The following is a 15874-nucleotide window of genomic DNA, read 5'->3' on the forward strand; positions in this document are numbered from 1 at the left end:
CCTTCCGAGACCCTCTGCTTCTCTTATACCTCCTCCCATTATCTCTGTATGATCCTGGGCAGTCATTTTCCTCTCTCCACATCTGTAAATGAGGACTATTGTGAGCATTAAAATTAAATCACACAATTCAAATGCCAGCATAGCACAGGATACAAAGTGCTCAAAATAGGTTCATCGTTATTAACAACAGTACTATTATCTGTCAGCCTAAAATGATAGTGGCCCTGTTAGTCAACTCATGGCAATAAATACCTGTCTGACTACCAGCTACAACATGCCATCATCCCTTCCCATAAAACTCTAAAAACCCAAGTTACATTTGGGCTCCACCCTAATCACAGCCTTCATCTCAGGGTACCCACACGGCCCACCCAGCATATCACAGCAGGTCACGTTGTCCAGCCCCGTCTCACAGAGATTCTGTCTGCCAAACCACCACCGAGTCCATTCCAGGAATTCAAATGTGTGCAACTGAATTACCCTTTCTATTTTTACCATTTTTTCAGTATAATTACTTTATTTCTGATGGACATATCAAAGTTTAAATTGTGGTTAATCTGATCTTGCAGAATATTAAAATTTGCTGTCTTCGTCCAATAGTAGAACATGATGGTGAAATACATTTTTTTATACATTGACCAAGAGAAAGAAGAGTTTTCAATTTTGTTTTCCTAAAACATATTTTACTCATGGATCTTTGAATATTTTAATAGTGTACAATTTCACTTAATATTGCTTAGAGGTCAATGATAACTATTAGAATGTCCCTTTTTTAAAATTCATTTTTCCCCAGAATATAACAGATATTCAATAAGATATATACTTAATGATAACTGATATATTTCCAATCTTTAAAAATGAAAATACAACTATCTTCTAGACATCTCTGTTTACATGTTTCATAACAACGAACAACAACAATAATGGCTAATGCTTAGCACTTACTCTGCACCCAGCACTATTCCAAGTATGTAACTTACATTTTCTTAGTCTAACCTTCACAACAATCCAGAAGTAGGTATTATGATTCCCATTTTGCAGAGAAAGCACAGATATTGAAAATTTAAATAACCTACTCAAAATCACATAGCTACTGAGTGTCAGAGCCTGGATTCAAACCCAAAAAGAACAGCTCCACTAACTATAAACCATTTCCATGCTGCCTCTCATAGACACCTGAAACTCATTGCCTAAAACAAAATTTACCATTTTTAGTCAAAAATCTGCTCTAATTCCTAGATTATCTAGCACCAGGAAACATCGTGTGATGTCTCACCTATTAGCCTAGGCTCCTAGAATGTGGAACTCTGAATCTGAGTATCCCTCTCACTCGTCCAAACGCATCACAAGATCCTCCCCCTCTCTCTACTGGATCGTTGTCATATTGTAATATCCCCTAACTAGTTTTTCTGCCTCTATTTCCGGTTTATTCAACCCATCCATTCTGAAGTCAAAGAAGGTTTTCCCAAAATGCAAATGTAATTATATCACCTTCTACCTTAGAACATTTCAACAGCTTCCTGGTATCCTTAAAAAAAAAAGTGTTCACACTCCTTAGCACAGCTTGCAGGGCTCTTATGATTTAGTGTGTTTCCCTGGCCTCACCAACAACCCTGCACGCCCAATGCTCCACTCACACTCAGCTTCCTTCATTTCCTCAAATAGAGTTTGTTTTCCTTGCCTCAGGGTCTTGGTGCATATTGTTTCCACTTTGTACACGCTGCAGAACACACAACAACTACTTCCCCTGGAAGAAGTTTACTTCTCCTTCAGGTTTCAGCTTAGCTGCTACTCCCCTGTGGAAACCTGCCCTCGTCTTCTGCAGGCAGGTGTTCATACAGCTCCTGGACATCCTTCACTACTCTGATCAAGCTCTAGTATCATGATTTTTGTAAAAGACTCTCTGCTTTTCCAACTAAGTTGAAGTTCCATGAGCACAAAAGTCCTCTATTTTATTTAAAGTAGCTACTCAATAAATATTTGTAAAATTACTGAATGAATTGAAGGCACAAAAGGGTTAAAGAAAAGCGATACAGAGATACTATATACAAAAACTACATACTCTTAAATCATCTACAAGGGGAGGGACCACCCCAAAAAAAAGAATTCATTTATAGAAACATGTATTTATTCTCACATGTTTAAACTTCAGTCACCTTCAAAGTACTCTCCATTTGATGCAATATATCTACCAAGACTTTTTTCCACTGCTCAGAACAGTTTTTGAATTAGTCAATTTTGATACCTTTTCATACTTCTGCCATTTTTTGTTTCAACTTGTCCACATGGGCAAAACTTTTCCTTTCAAGGACTTTTTTCATCTGGAGAAACAAAAAAAAAGTCAGTTTGGGCAAGATTGGGTGAATAGTGAGGGTGGGGCAAAGGGGTCATGACGTTTTTGCAGAAAACAACTGCTGAACATTCAGCGCCCTGTGGACAGGTGCGCTTGTAAATCACCCATCATGAAATGTGTTGAAAGAGTCTTCAAAAAAATATACTCAAGCCAAACGCAGCCTCTCATAATAATACCAGCTGGTATATTGATACAGATGGGTTCCTGAAACACAATAGTGAGGGAAGCCAGTACTACAAGCGGACTGCCCACTAGAAGGCAATTCTGGTTTGTTTTGGGCCCCTCTTGTATTTTCTGTCCAAAATATATTTGCATGGATATTGTGTGAAATAGTCTATAATAAGAAATTAGAAAGTAAAAGGACTGTTAAGTGGCCATGACAAAATATAATAAAGAAAGAATAAATTAACAATAGATAAAATATAATTTTCAGAGGTTGATAATTACTTGCTTATTTCATATCATGGACATGGAGATATACACAAGCATTCATAAAATTACTGATATAATAAAAAAATATATAATTCTAGTGACCTGGGACAGTAGATTTAAGGTTTGAGAAAATTACTATTTATCAGTGTATATGTGTTTATTTTTTATTTTTTTTAAACAAATTGCTCCAGATTCCCAAATACATGAAGAGCAAAGTTAAAACTAGAGGCCCAGCATAAACTGGATAAAGGTCCCTATAATCAAGAGAGGAGATAGGAACCTGTAACTAAAAACAAAGACAGGAACATAATTATTCTGATCGAACACTTCTCACCACAACCATTTTTTAAAACCAAAGTTTTACAGATTCGACAGTTTTGAACATCTATTATAATTATGCTCCCATTGATGATGGAGGAGCCTGTACCCTTGGCCCACCCCTTCTCCAACACTGGGCACACTGTGCTAAGCTGCAGGGAGGAGAGGGTTCCCCTCTGCCGATGGGGCTCTGAGCCCAGAGGCTTGGCAGATCGCAGTATCTCCGTGATGCCTCTGCCTGACCCAGAAGCTGTGGGAACCCTGGCGGACACCGAGAATGGCAGGGCACTGCCTTTGCCAGTGGGAGCAGTGGTTGAGCCCGGCTACAGCAGAGCATTTTCTCAAAGATGGTGAAGCCAGGCAGCCTCAGGAAATGGCAGAGTCAGGGGAGTCTTTCCCACCAGCCAGGATGGCAGCAGAAGGAGGCTCTTACACTGACTGGCTAAGGGCTAGAAAGATGAATGCACAGGGCCTCCAAGTGATCAGAAGCTAGAAATATAATTGGATAAGAGGAAAGGCCCTTGCCCCCCACACTTCCTACCAGATTGGGGCTGGGACCAGGGGAAGCAGGCACATGTGCCAGAGAAGTCAGAATGGTGGCAGGGGGAGATGCTGACCAGAATCCTGTCAGTCTAGCCTGGGGAAAGAAGGGGTTATTGGGAGGTGGACCCACCAAAAGCTTGGGAAAGTTTAGGGAGTTAATCGGTCATTCTGAGAAAGTGCCTGGCCCTCTCACATCCAAACTGAGGGGAACAAAGAAACATGCTCTGGCTCATTGCTTGCTGCTTGGGTCCTGCCCTCAGACGGTGCACTGGCCTGTCCTCTCCACAGGCCACATGGCCCCTGGCCCCCAGGAGGGAGTCTCTATCTCTCTCTCTCTCACCGCTTGAGAAATATAAAAATCAATGAAACACATGTCTGTACATTCCATATACCTGTGTAAGTACCAGGGACTCGTGATTGGTTCTCAGCTCTAGGTTTCACGTTGAGAAAAAGGGATGCTGAATAATCTGGAATCATTTATGGTGGGTAACCTCAATGGGTCAAAAAAAAGACCTAATTGGTTAAAACCAACTCCATCATATGAACATTAGTAGGAGCGCAACAACCCAAGAACCTGTTGTTTCATGTACTTCTGGGAATATCAGTCTGATACCAATCTTCCAGAGAGATGAGCACAGCAAAACTCAAATAAAGTAAGCCGGGGGCCATTCCCTGATGAGTCAGTCTACAGAGTACCATCTGTTTGTATTCAGAAGTCCCTGGGGCCTCACACATCTAGAGTTCAACCAGGCGCAGGAGTTAGGCAAATAGGACTTCACAAAGTACCATAAAACAGACGGTGAGAGATTTTGCAAAAGGTGGTTTTTGCTCTGGAGGCCCCCAACGCTGGAAAAGTCAAGGTAGTTATGCTTTATCTTATTTTGATAAAATAAATAAAGTATGAGCCTAATTTACATTAAGTGCTTTTGCCTCATGATTTTAAAAATATCTAAAAACTACTACTCACATTTTAACTGCAACCACCCCATTTTCCCCTGCAGCTCCCTATATATTTTAATCATGACTGGGAAAGAAAGCATACCAAACCTGGCAAATGATATGACATCATGTCTTCAATTTAATTCGAAAATCTTTTTTAAGGATTTATATGTAAATCCTCTAGAATGGAGAGATTAAAATAAATGTTACAGTCAAACTAAATTATTCCACATAAATTTTATTTGCAGCATTCTAGGTGGAAATTGGTCAAGAGTTATGGAAAACAGCAGAATATTTCTGTGATGTTAAAGGCCTTAAAATCCTGCCATACTTCACCCTTCGGGATCTCCCATTGGCAGGTAGAAGAGGTTCCATAGAAGAGATCCTTCATTGCCCTTAAATTTTAGAAAGAAAAATACATAGTCATTGAGACACTGCATATTCAAATGTATCTTTATTAATAAAATACATATTTTTCAAGTTATTTCTCTCCTTTAATAATCCATTTTGGGTTTTTTGAATTTCCTCCCCTTTCTACATGTTGTTCTTTCGCCTGTCTTCATTATGGCCACCCACAGCACTCGGCTTTCTGTGGGAGACTGTCATTGGAGGGCACAAGCAGCTTTGTTTTGTGAGACTGTTAGTGTTTCGCCTTTGATAAACAAAAGCACTCCTCTGTGGGTTGTGTGTTCCTTTTAGGGAACACCATAAAGAAACAATTAGCCTAGGCTGGAAGTTTCAGGAGACGAAAAGTGGACCTCGGCTACCAGAAAAGCCTACTTTTGTTTTGGTCAACAATCAATAGTTTTCTTCGTGGCTACAAGTCCTTTATAAAATGGAAGTTGTATAAAGACTCAAAAATGATCTTTAAGCAACGAGAAGCATGCACAAATGGTGCTGACTTTGACTTGCCGGGTTTTTTTCCCCCCATTACTGCATTGATCTCAACAGCTGTAGGTACTTAAACTCTCTTTCTGGAACACTTACACCCTACCTTATGCACCAGAGAAGTAGGGACAATTATTACCAATTTTTCACAGAGCCCGGGAAGCCACTTAGGAGAAGGATAACATTCTTGCTCCTGCCACATTACCTTCACACTCACCGATTGCAACAGCTTCTTATAAAATCGCATGGTAATCTTCATTAAGAAAAATAGAAGTTTTTTACATATGAGAACAAAAGTTGAAAGGAACAGTGAGAGTAAGAGGGGGAGAAATAAAGTTGAGCTCGTCTTTCCAAGCTAAGGGTGCTTCAAAAGATACATAATGAAAGGTCTTCGTGGATTTGACTGGCTGTGTGTGAGCATTTACGGCACCTGTGCCGCCGGGGCGCCGCACCAGCAGCCAAATGGTAATACTGGGGTGTAATTACGGAGCACTTAACTGAATTCAGCATGCTTTGTTTCTCTGATAATTTTCCCTTTCATTGTTCAAGAGGCTGTGGACACTGTAGAAGCTGAGGTTCAAATACCTGCAGCTGTTTGAGATAAATGAATGTCGTAACTGGTTTTAAAAGTTTCCAGTGGGAATGCTGTGCTTAAGAAGAAAGTTTGACAAAAGTGCAGTTAAAAATATTCTACTCACCTTTCCAAAGCCATAAAATCCTAAATCTATATATGGATCATTCTTTATTCCTCTTCACTTCACAACCTGGCTGAGCCCCTTTTCACCCAACGCCGTGGAGCCGGCCCTCCTTGCCTGCTATTAAACTCTCAGTATGGAGAAAGCTACTTCGATTTTCTACTCGGCTCTACAGACATAGACCTTATGTTGTCTGCACTCGTGATATATAATGGATTCAGCCATTTAAAACGTGTGTTCACCTGTTTATATGAAAGAATAAAAATGTACCAAAGGACAAAGCTGTGCCAAATCTGAACACAAATCTGCTTCCGTTTTCTTGCATTTATCTCATCCAACCAAAGTTCTTAGGGCATTACTTGCTTGTTCTTTAAGTCTTTATAAAGTTTTGAACATTAGAAAACGGGAAGACAACAAAACCCCAAAGTAATGTAATTCCATTTTCAAGCACCACAGAGAGAGGATAGCTTGTTTCTGGTTTTCCAAAGACCCTTTATTTTACCAACAATAACACAGGGTTTATTCACAAATAATGCTGCTTGATGAACTATTATTAATCATCTCATTTCTTGCATTATGCAAACGGTCTATTCAAATTAATATAAAAATTGAGAACCTTTGTTAAATGTCCACAATACAAGAAGTTAAGTATTGTTTTGAACTTCTGGTACTTTCTGCAAGTAATTCTGTTTCAAACTATGAATTGCGTATCTAAATTGGCCACCTGTAGCCTGCTTACTTTTTGCCAAAGTGTACTTTTCCTCCTATTGTGTGTGTATGTGTGTGTGTTTAGATATAGATGATAGTTAGATGATAGAAGACAGGCAGAACAAACAATAATAAATCAAATAATGCTAAATATTGCCAATAGGCAAATATGGGTAAAGGCTGTACTATTTTACTGTTGAATTTTTTAAGTCCCCAAATTATTTCCAAACGAAGTCTTAAAACTTCCACGTGGCTTAAACATGCACAATTAAGAATCCAGTCTCTACTTCTGCCCCAGCCCTTTCTCTCCACACGCCCCCTGGTAGCTGGCCATGCCTCGCATGAGTGCCCTTCTGCCCCGGCCTGCCAGAGGAACTATGGCACGCTGTTCAAGATGACACAGCAGTCCATTTCACCAGAACAGCTTTTCTTTGATCTCTTCAGGCAATTTCAGTACTTTCTTTACTATGAGAAATGATTTTTTTTCATGTCTGTGTTCATTAGAATATAAGATAAAAACAAAGAGACTACATTTTGCGTGACTTGGTCATGTGGGTGTCAGTTTCTTTATTTATGTCAGTTTATTTATTTATGATGACACCTACCCGGAGGGATGTGTTGAGCACTAAATGGGTCAATTTATGTTAACTTAGACCGGCCAGGCGAATAGTGGGTGTCCCTCATGTCATGATGGGGCTGTGGTGTCATGGTGATAAGTTGTGTAGGGTCAGAAAAGTACTAGAATAATAGGAACAGAAGGGGTCCTGGTTTATCCCCCACTGAATATTGCAGAAACTTATTAAATATTTCAGGTAAATAAAGGAATGATCAGGAAATATATTATTATAATGTTGCAGGGAATAAATCATGATCTCACAGTGATAAGAAGCGGGAGAGAAGAGGAAATCGAATTTAAAAAGCCTTCCTCCAGGTCTATGTCAAGTGGTAAAATCTGGATCGTGGACTGAGAGGGAAGGGATATAAGCTATGATGTCATCATGAGCTTAGTTCCTCCACAAAGTCACATTTAGGTGGTATTTCTGGGATATGACATCACTGTGGCAATCAGCACTGTCTCCCGCAGACAGTATGAATCATCCCCTGATTGGGTCTAAGTACTTTTCTCCATATTATGCCAGATATTTGGTTAAGTGCTCGTTATATATGTGTGGGAATCTCTAGTCAGCACGTGGTTGTGCCTGTATATTTGACAGTGTCTGGATCAAAGGCAGTGTATAACCATATAACCACATAATACGATTTCTAAGAGACACATAAACAAAAGGGAAACAAGAAAAAAGATGCAACAGCCTAGGCTTAATTATTTTTAATATTCATTTGCTCGTACCCTGTGTCTTTGTATAGGAAATAAACGTGATATCATTCTGGCTCCAAACCTTGTTTCATCAGAGAGGTGAACTAATGTCATCTATCAACATAAAACAAATAAATGAATGCAAGAATACAATGACAGTGACTCTTAACAGTGTTTTATTTAAAAGTTCACAATTAGAGCACTTGTAATAACACAAAAAGTTTAAAGGCTGCCTTGAAGGACGGACTTTTCATGTATGCAGAGGGGATGGGGACCTTGTGCTTCAAACGTGTGGAAGTCCCAGTGCACTGTGGGCCTCAGTAGATCATCAGAATCCATAAGCCGGACAGGTTGAATGCAGCTCCCAAGTGTATCAAAAATTGGCAAGAAGTAGGGGGAGGTGGGGAGATGGCATAAATCTGAAGATTTCAGTTGGCTCAGGTTAAAAATCCAAACAACAGAAATAAAACTACCTCAGCGGTATCTACCCTCTGCTGACATACTTCAAAACACAAAACTGCAAACGACTGCCCTGCGAAGAAATCCATTTTTTAAAAGACCTCCGTCACACTTCTCCAATTCAGTAGTGTGGGAAGAAGTGATGATATTCCTGGATGAGCCAGATAGAATGATTATTAAAAAGGAGCAATAAACAAACATCAGGATGAAGGGCTTCATAAATTAAATCCAAACTTCATTTTCACAAATCTGGATAGTAGTCTGCCTGGTTAGAGTGTCCCAAGTGTGGCAAATGCTGTTTAAAAACAATGACAATAGTGTCTGTGAAGTATATATAGAAAGAGTTCAGAAGATAGAGCAGAGACTTTTTCTACCTTGATTACCGTGAGTCAGCACCATAAAATGTTAGCTGCAAGTAAGCATGTAGGGAAGCTCACCCCACCAAAAGTAAGGCACTAGTAAAGAGATGCATTCTCATGACGGACAAGTCACTAGGGAAGGACACTCTATAAGGTTTTTGAAAAGTGACTGACAATTTAATGGTGAAGGAAAAGAACATGAAGTCATAACTGAGTCAACTGAAATAAAGTTTGGTATCAATATTCATCTTTGGGAGAGGAAGCTGGGAATCAGTTCCTCGGGGTAACAGGTGGCTTAGGTTGGTGTAGGAATGGAGCCGGGCCCAGGATGTTACGCTGCTTTCCCAGCCCTGGACTGCCTGTAGTGGAAGAGACTCTTGGAGTCCACGGTGCGCGATTTCCGCACAGCTTCAGCAAAAAGCTTGGTCACCTGGAAATGTAAGAGTAGGAATCTTAGCAACCCAGAGGATATGAAAGTGAATGTTTCATGAAGCAGGACTGAAGAGTCACAGCTTCTGCTCCCAATTTTCAAAGGAGCGTGGGATAAAAGGAACAAAACCTTTGATTTCACGGGGACTTTCTGCTATTTCTCAGGCCTCACCATGAATAAGTCTATCCCACACACCCACTTCCCACCCCCTGAATAGGGATTAAAACTGACTCAGGGAAAATATACGACAGGCAGAAAGTTAATGGGTCTTGAAGAAAAATTCCCATCCCACCCCACCCCACCCCCGTGATAAAGAACTTGGCGAGCCATGTCCCAGTGGAGCTGAACATGCCTCATGCGATCATGTTCTGTGAACTGAGCAAGTGCTTGCGCTATACCGGAATCTTCCATTATCGTTAACCTGCTGCCTGCAGGCGGTGACTTTCAGTTAGAAACAATGGAATAAAAGTCTGTGTCTTTATCCCATGCCACACCACACTTTTGATTTAAAGGATACTTGGATGAGCAATGAGAGAGCCATGGCGATGCCTGCCTTCTGATTACCTCAATGGCTTGATCACCACCTGTCTCAGTTAGGCCCTGACCTCCCATATAGCATCATCATTTTAGCTTCTACTTAGAAATCCTTCTCCTTTCTGCATGTTACAAAAAGAGGAGGGGAGGGATGCACATAGGTCGATGAACACTCTTAAGGGAGGCACAGAAATAAAAATCCTCCTGCGGCCTGTATTTGCAAAAAAGAACATACCTGGAAATTAGTGAGGAGAGCGATTCCGCTGTCAACCGCTGTCCTCCGAATCACGTAGTTGTCATGGACATACTTGGTGTTGTTGTTCGGAAGGTTAATCACCAGGTCAATGCTGCCGTCTCTAATCAGTCTGGGGGAATAAACAAAGCAAACAAAAGCTCGCAGGTGACCATGCATATTTTATAATTAGTTTCTAAAATACTAGCGTAAATTACTCTTAGCCCTTTGAGTCAACGACTTAGCTAACTGTCATTTGTTCTCCTCTAAGTCAATGTTCCAATTACCCTATTTGGGGGTTAAAATTTTTAATTGTGTTCCTGTAGGAATTCTGGTGAAAGTCTAACTAATTAAATGGAAAGGTTTGTTTTCTCTTGAAAATGCCATCTATCCATAGTAAAAAGTGGTCATTTGAAAGATATTTACTTGTTTGATAAGGAGATGATTCCTCCAGCATTAAGTCCTGTCCAGCCCCTATTTCTGCTCCCAGATTAACTTTACCTCACTGCCTGCCTGCCAGAGCATCTCAGATGATGGAATGAAAATGCAGGTCACCTGATTCTGAGTTAAACCATTTCACATTCTGCTGCTGGGCTGCTACACACACAGGAGACATTTAAATGTCAAAAGCATGAAGTAATGCTAATTATTGTTTTACAAAGCTCTAAGCGAGGGCTTATAACATCACAGGAAGTCTACTAAGGTCTGAAAAATTTGCCCTTCTTTTATTAATTTGATCATAATTTATAGGTTACTTTCTTAGGAGCTCTAACAAATAGTATATTGCATAGAACTTGGTATTACTTAGCCATTCAATGAGCTGTAATATCCTGGAGCAAATGAGAATTGTCTGCCTAAACTAGGTAGTTCTGTGTTTATATAACGGTGTTGCCAAAGTCCCACATAGCGTGCGAGATACTATGTCTTACAAATCTAATGTTGACATAGCCTAAGGCACAGTACTCAACCTGAGCAAAGAATAGCACCTTAGGTAATCCAATGAACGACGTGATTATAGCTCCCATCACAGTCTCCTGCAGGTACCAAGTGTTCAATAGATTGACTGATTCGTTGATGCATTTCCTCAGTGAAAGACAGCTGGCCAAACTTACACTTGGTGTACACACATACATATATACTATTTTGACATCAAATATAAAGTTCTGCATTACAGTCTTCATGCCCTTGATTCTCTTCACTAAGATCATGGTATCTGCCAAGGAAAGCACCCTTACGAGGAACTATTTTGAAAGATGCTATATATGTCCATGCACATGTATGACATTGTGTGTTCATAGTAATAGCAAAGTTCATGAGAATGAAACTTTACTATCATCCACAAATTTCTCATTTTAAATTAGTTGACCAAGAGAATGTTTGGAAGACGTGCAAGAGGGTAAAGTGAAGTACTCAGAAGTACTCATATTGCAATGGTTCCAAAGTTAATCCTGTGTTTTGTTATCTCAGACAACTCTGTCCCATTCTTACTTTCTGATGGAAGAGAGGCTGGGATTCTGTCCTTCCTGAGATGGCCAAGCCACGGGCGTGGCAGGGACGTTGTTGGCATTGAGCCAGTCTGACGTGGCCTCAGTGGCAAAGAGCTGCATGCAAAATGGAAAAGTCAGTTGCTGTATCACAGAGAAGGCTTTCCTGAAGCAAAGAAGCCTACTGGGACACATGCGTCATTTCAAACAGAACAGAGAAGAAACTGGTGAATATCAGAAGCAACATGATGCTGTAAATAGAGATTTGGACTCAGTGTCCAGAGTAATTGGCACTTCGAACATTTAAAAAGTATCTGCAGTGATCAAAAATGTAAAACCTCAATTGTAACTGCTTTTGTAAAGGAGAAAAATAAAAAATATAGGCATGGCTGATTATACATTGTTATTAGGTCAACAAAGCCCACCACTTCAGTCCCCACCCCACCACCTCTCCCCCAGGCCTTGGGAGCTACTAAACCAGGCTTCATGTGAATGTCTTCATAGCAAAGGAGTTACACCTATAACTGTAGCAGCTGAAAACTATGACTACATATTGAAACAGAAAAGGAGGAAGGGAAAATATATGGAAATGCATTGGAACTTTGTTGCAATTCTGTGTAAGCTAATATCTAAGTTTGTGAGAACTATATAAAAACTTAAAACTGGTCTTTCTGATAATTTTATTCCACTGGACATTTGAAACAATCAAGTTAGAGTATATTTTGAGCTATTTGATTCCCTATGATTTTTCAGTATGTGAATGGAACCCAATGCTGACAGAAAACAACTTGTAAGAAAAAAATGTATCACATACCTTGAAACCTTCATTGTGTAATTGTTCAGCCACACCCAGGAATTGTGGACGGAATGATTGCTGAAATTAGAGGAATTTAATAAAATTCACTTTCTAGATATATATGTCCTTCATTTAGCCATACACAATATAGTATTCTCTCACGACATCATAAAAGGCAATGCCCTGTGTTGCCAGGTGTTTCATATTTAAAGGTGACAAGTTTTATCCTTTATCCTTCTATAATGAGTGTGAATTCTTACTTATTTTCCAATATAGATAAAATTCCATCCATGTTGTCCTAATTTCTGCTCTCTTACTTTTTACCTCGCCCTCAAATCCCTTCACTCCCTGTTTGATCCACATAGTCTCTGCCTGTGGATGCAGACAGACCCCAGTTCTTCATGGATCCTTTTCCTGGTCAGGGAGTGTTTAAAGACTCCTGGGTTAGGAGCTCAATGCCAAGCCTGCCTTACTGGATGTCTTTCCTGTTCAACCTTGTCTAATTGCTGAATCCAAACTTTGTACCGCCCTTCATTAACTGGGCCCTGTCCTGGGAGCTCCCGCATAGTGCCCTGCGATAAGTCAATCATTTGGAGCTCACTTTTGCATGGACTCTAGCAGGGGTGCCCAATGTTTTGGAGTCTCTGGGCCACACTGGAAGAAGAGGTGTTTCGGACTACATATTAAATACATTGTGACATGTAATCACGAAAAAACTTCATCATGTTTTAAGTAAATTTACAATTTTGTGTCGGGCCGCATTCATAGCCATCCTGGGCCACATGTGGCCTGTGGGTCACAGGTTGGACACCCTTGCGTAAGGCAAAGAGTAAAAGAATAGGTTCCGGAGTCACAAGCTGCATTTTGAATCCTGGCTTTACCATTCATAGTTACTCAGAACAGTTCATGTCTTTGAGCTTCCGCTTCTTCATTTTTAAAACGGTAATGAGAATAATAATGTACCTCCTTCTTGGGGCTCCGTGATAAACTGCCACCTTGAGCAACTTACTTAACCTCTGCCTGTTCTTTCCCCACTTACTAAACATGAATAATAACAGTATCCACATTGCGGAGTCCTTAGGAGTACTCTGAAGAGGACCCAAGTTGGCTCCCCACCAAACGGTGCCTTTTGGAATATTGACTTTAAGCCAGTAAATAAGAAACAAAAGATTCAGAAAGATCCTTTGACCTTCCCCCCTTCCAGCCTAAAAGATTCGGATGGAAAGGCTTGCTTTGAAAAGGGAATCTTAACCTAGTCTCCTTAACATCAGATAGGAAGGCTCCAGGCAAAGGCCTGGTAGCTCGATCTCTGCCTCCCACTCTATCCCACCTCCCTCCCGCTGTTACAATGTTTCTGAGTTGCCTAGCAAGAACTTGTTTGCTTTGTATGTTAGGCTGCTCCACAGCTACCTATAAATGGCCTATTTCTTCTTTCTCTATGTTGGCATATAAATCTCAGCTGCCCAGTGTGTTTCAGGACTCATTTTACGACACCCCCAACATGGGCATCTGTAATAAACATGGTACATTTTCTCCTGTTCCTCTGTCTCTGCTAACTTGACTACTAGCCTAGTTAGAAAAACACAGAAGGTAAGAGGGGAAAAAGTCATTTTTTAACCCCCACAACTCAGTGAATGAATCTAAAATAAGAACTGTTTAAGTATTGGAAGACTGACTTAGAATAATTACTTGCCCATTAACAATTCTCATTAAAAATTATTATTGTTCTTCAAACATTGGTTTAGATTTTTTCCTCCCGGGACTAGATTCCTACACCCTGCACCTTAGGGTTCATGCCTGGGTTCCTCCGCGGGCTGTCATACTTCAACACAAACCAGCTCCCGCCTCACACAAATTTCACTTCTGGACAGGCTTCCCTAACACTGCATCTCGCTGTTCAGATATTTTCTGAGTCCATTGCCATGACCTTCTAGAGCCCCAGATGGACCCATGTCATTTCCAGGTCCTGCCCTCCCTGGATTCCGGCCCATCGCCATCAGGGTCCCCCAGTTCTGAACATACCTCCTCCCTGGGGCCAAAAGCCAGTACTTGCAGGAGAGTAGTCAGAGTAAAAGACAACGCTAAGAGGCCTTCCCTACGGTCAGCCCGTGACCTTAGCTCATTAGCATGAGCATATATGAGTAACTGAGCTAAACAGAATGTGCAAAATCATTCAAAGTTCAAATAAAAATCCATTCTGCTTTAAATGAGAGCATTTTGGCTGTTTTTCCTTGTAAGAAGTTTATACCCGGATGACATAATTTGGCTACTTTAGGAAATGTTTTGTAATCAATTTAGGAACTATATTTGTAATGGTTGAAAAAGTCATGGATATGATCTTATCTCAGAGTTTTAGAGAAACTACAAATGGCGATAACAAATCATATCAAGATTCTTGTCCAATTTTGATAATGGCCAGCCCATAAAACCTCCTAATGTTTGCTTTCATAGGCGTTCTGAGGACAGATCTAAATCCTAGGAAAAGACCCAAAAGCCCATGTTCAAATATAGAATTCTTTCAGACTCTGGCCCTCTCAGTCCCAGAACAGCAGTTTTGTGAGAGGAAACTATTGGCAAATAGCGAAGATAAACGCCAGTGGATAAATCCCAGTTAAGGCAGGCTCAGGGCTTATTCATGACAGTCTTCTGGAACACAGGTTGTAACCGTGCCCAGAAAAGGAGCTTGCCATTTCTACCTTGGGCCAAAACGGAAGAAATGGGCTTAGCTGTAAGAAGCTTATGGCCAGACACACAAAAAATTTAAATAAATAAGTATACAATTAAAGAGTAGCTTGGCGATGTTAGGGCAATTTAATGAGCTAATGTGTCCATCTCTTAAGTGAAATAAGCCAGGAGACGAAAGACAAGTACCATGTGACCTCACCTGTAAGTGGAACCTGATGAACAAAATAAACAAGCAAAAGGGCACCAGAGGCATGGAAATAAAGAACAAACTGGCGGTGACCAGAGGGGGTGGGGGGGAGGGGAAAACAGGGGGAAAGAAGGGGAAGGCTGTAGTCCAGGAACATGTTTGGAGGACCCACGGACATGGACAACAGGGCAGGGGTTGACTGTGGGAGTGTGGGGTGAGCGGGGTGGGGAGAGCAATGGGGGAGAAATTGGGACAACTGTAACAGAACAGTAAAAAAAAAACAGGTAAGGCAGAAAAATAGGACAATTCTTTTTTCAAGTTTGATTCTGCTTGGAAAGCAATGGACTGAATTAGATGGCATTTTAGGTGTTCTGCATATTTTAAGTTCCTTGAAACATGGCAAATATGAATGAAACAGTCTAAATGAACGTCTGGGTTTTGGAACACTACATTGTTTACTGGTCTAAACTACTTTGCTTAGACCTTCTGCTGAACAAAGAACGGACTTCAGTCAGCA

General features: G+C 40.6%; 1 protein-coding gene across 1 annotated transcript in view; it reads right to left on the minus strand.

Annotated features, from left to right (window-relative positions):
* Positions 1–8588: 8588 nt before the first annotated feature.
* The window catches only part of CPS1 (carbamoyl-phosphate synthase 1), a 115266-nt gene continuing 107980 nt past the window's right edge, over positions 8589–15874 (minus strand). Inside the window, exons 35-38 of the mRNA XM_028509428.2 lie at positions 12504–12563; positions 11694–11806; positions 10209–10338; positions 8589–9439 (exon numbers count right to left, since the gene is read on the minus strand). Coding sequence (XP_028365229.1) covers positions 9341–9439; positions 10209–10338; positions 11694–11806; positions 12504–12563 — 402 coding nt within the window. The 3' untranslated portion in view covers positions 8589–9340. The remainder of the gene's footprint in view (positions 9440–10208; positions 10339–11693; positions 11807–12503; positions 12564–15874) is intronic.

The sequence above is a fragment of the Phyllostomus discolor genome, chromosome 4 (assembly GCF_004126475.2).
Source record: "Phyllostomus discolor isolate MPI-MPIP mPhyDis1 chromosome 4, mPhyDis1.pri.v3, whole genome shotgun sequence".
Classification (NCBI taxonomy): domain Eukaryota; kingdom Metazoa; phylum Chordata; class Mammalia; order Chiroptera; family Phyllostomidae; genus Phyllostomus; species Phyllostomus discolor.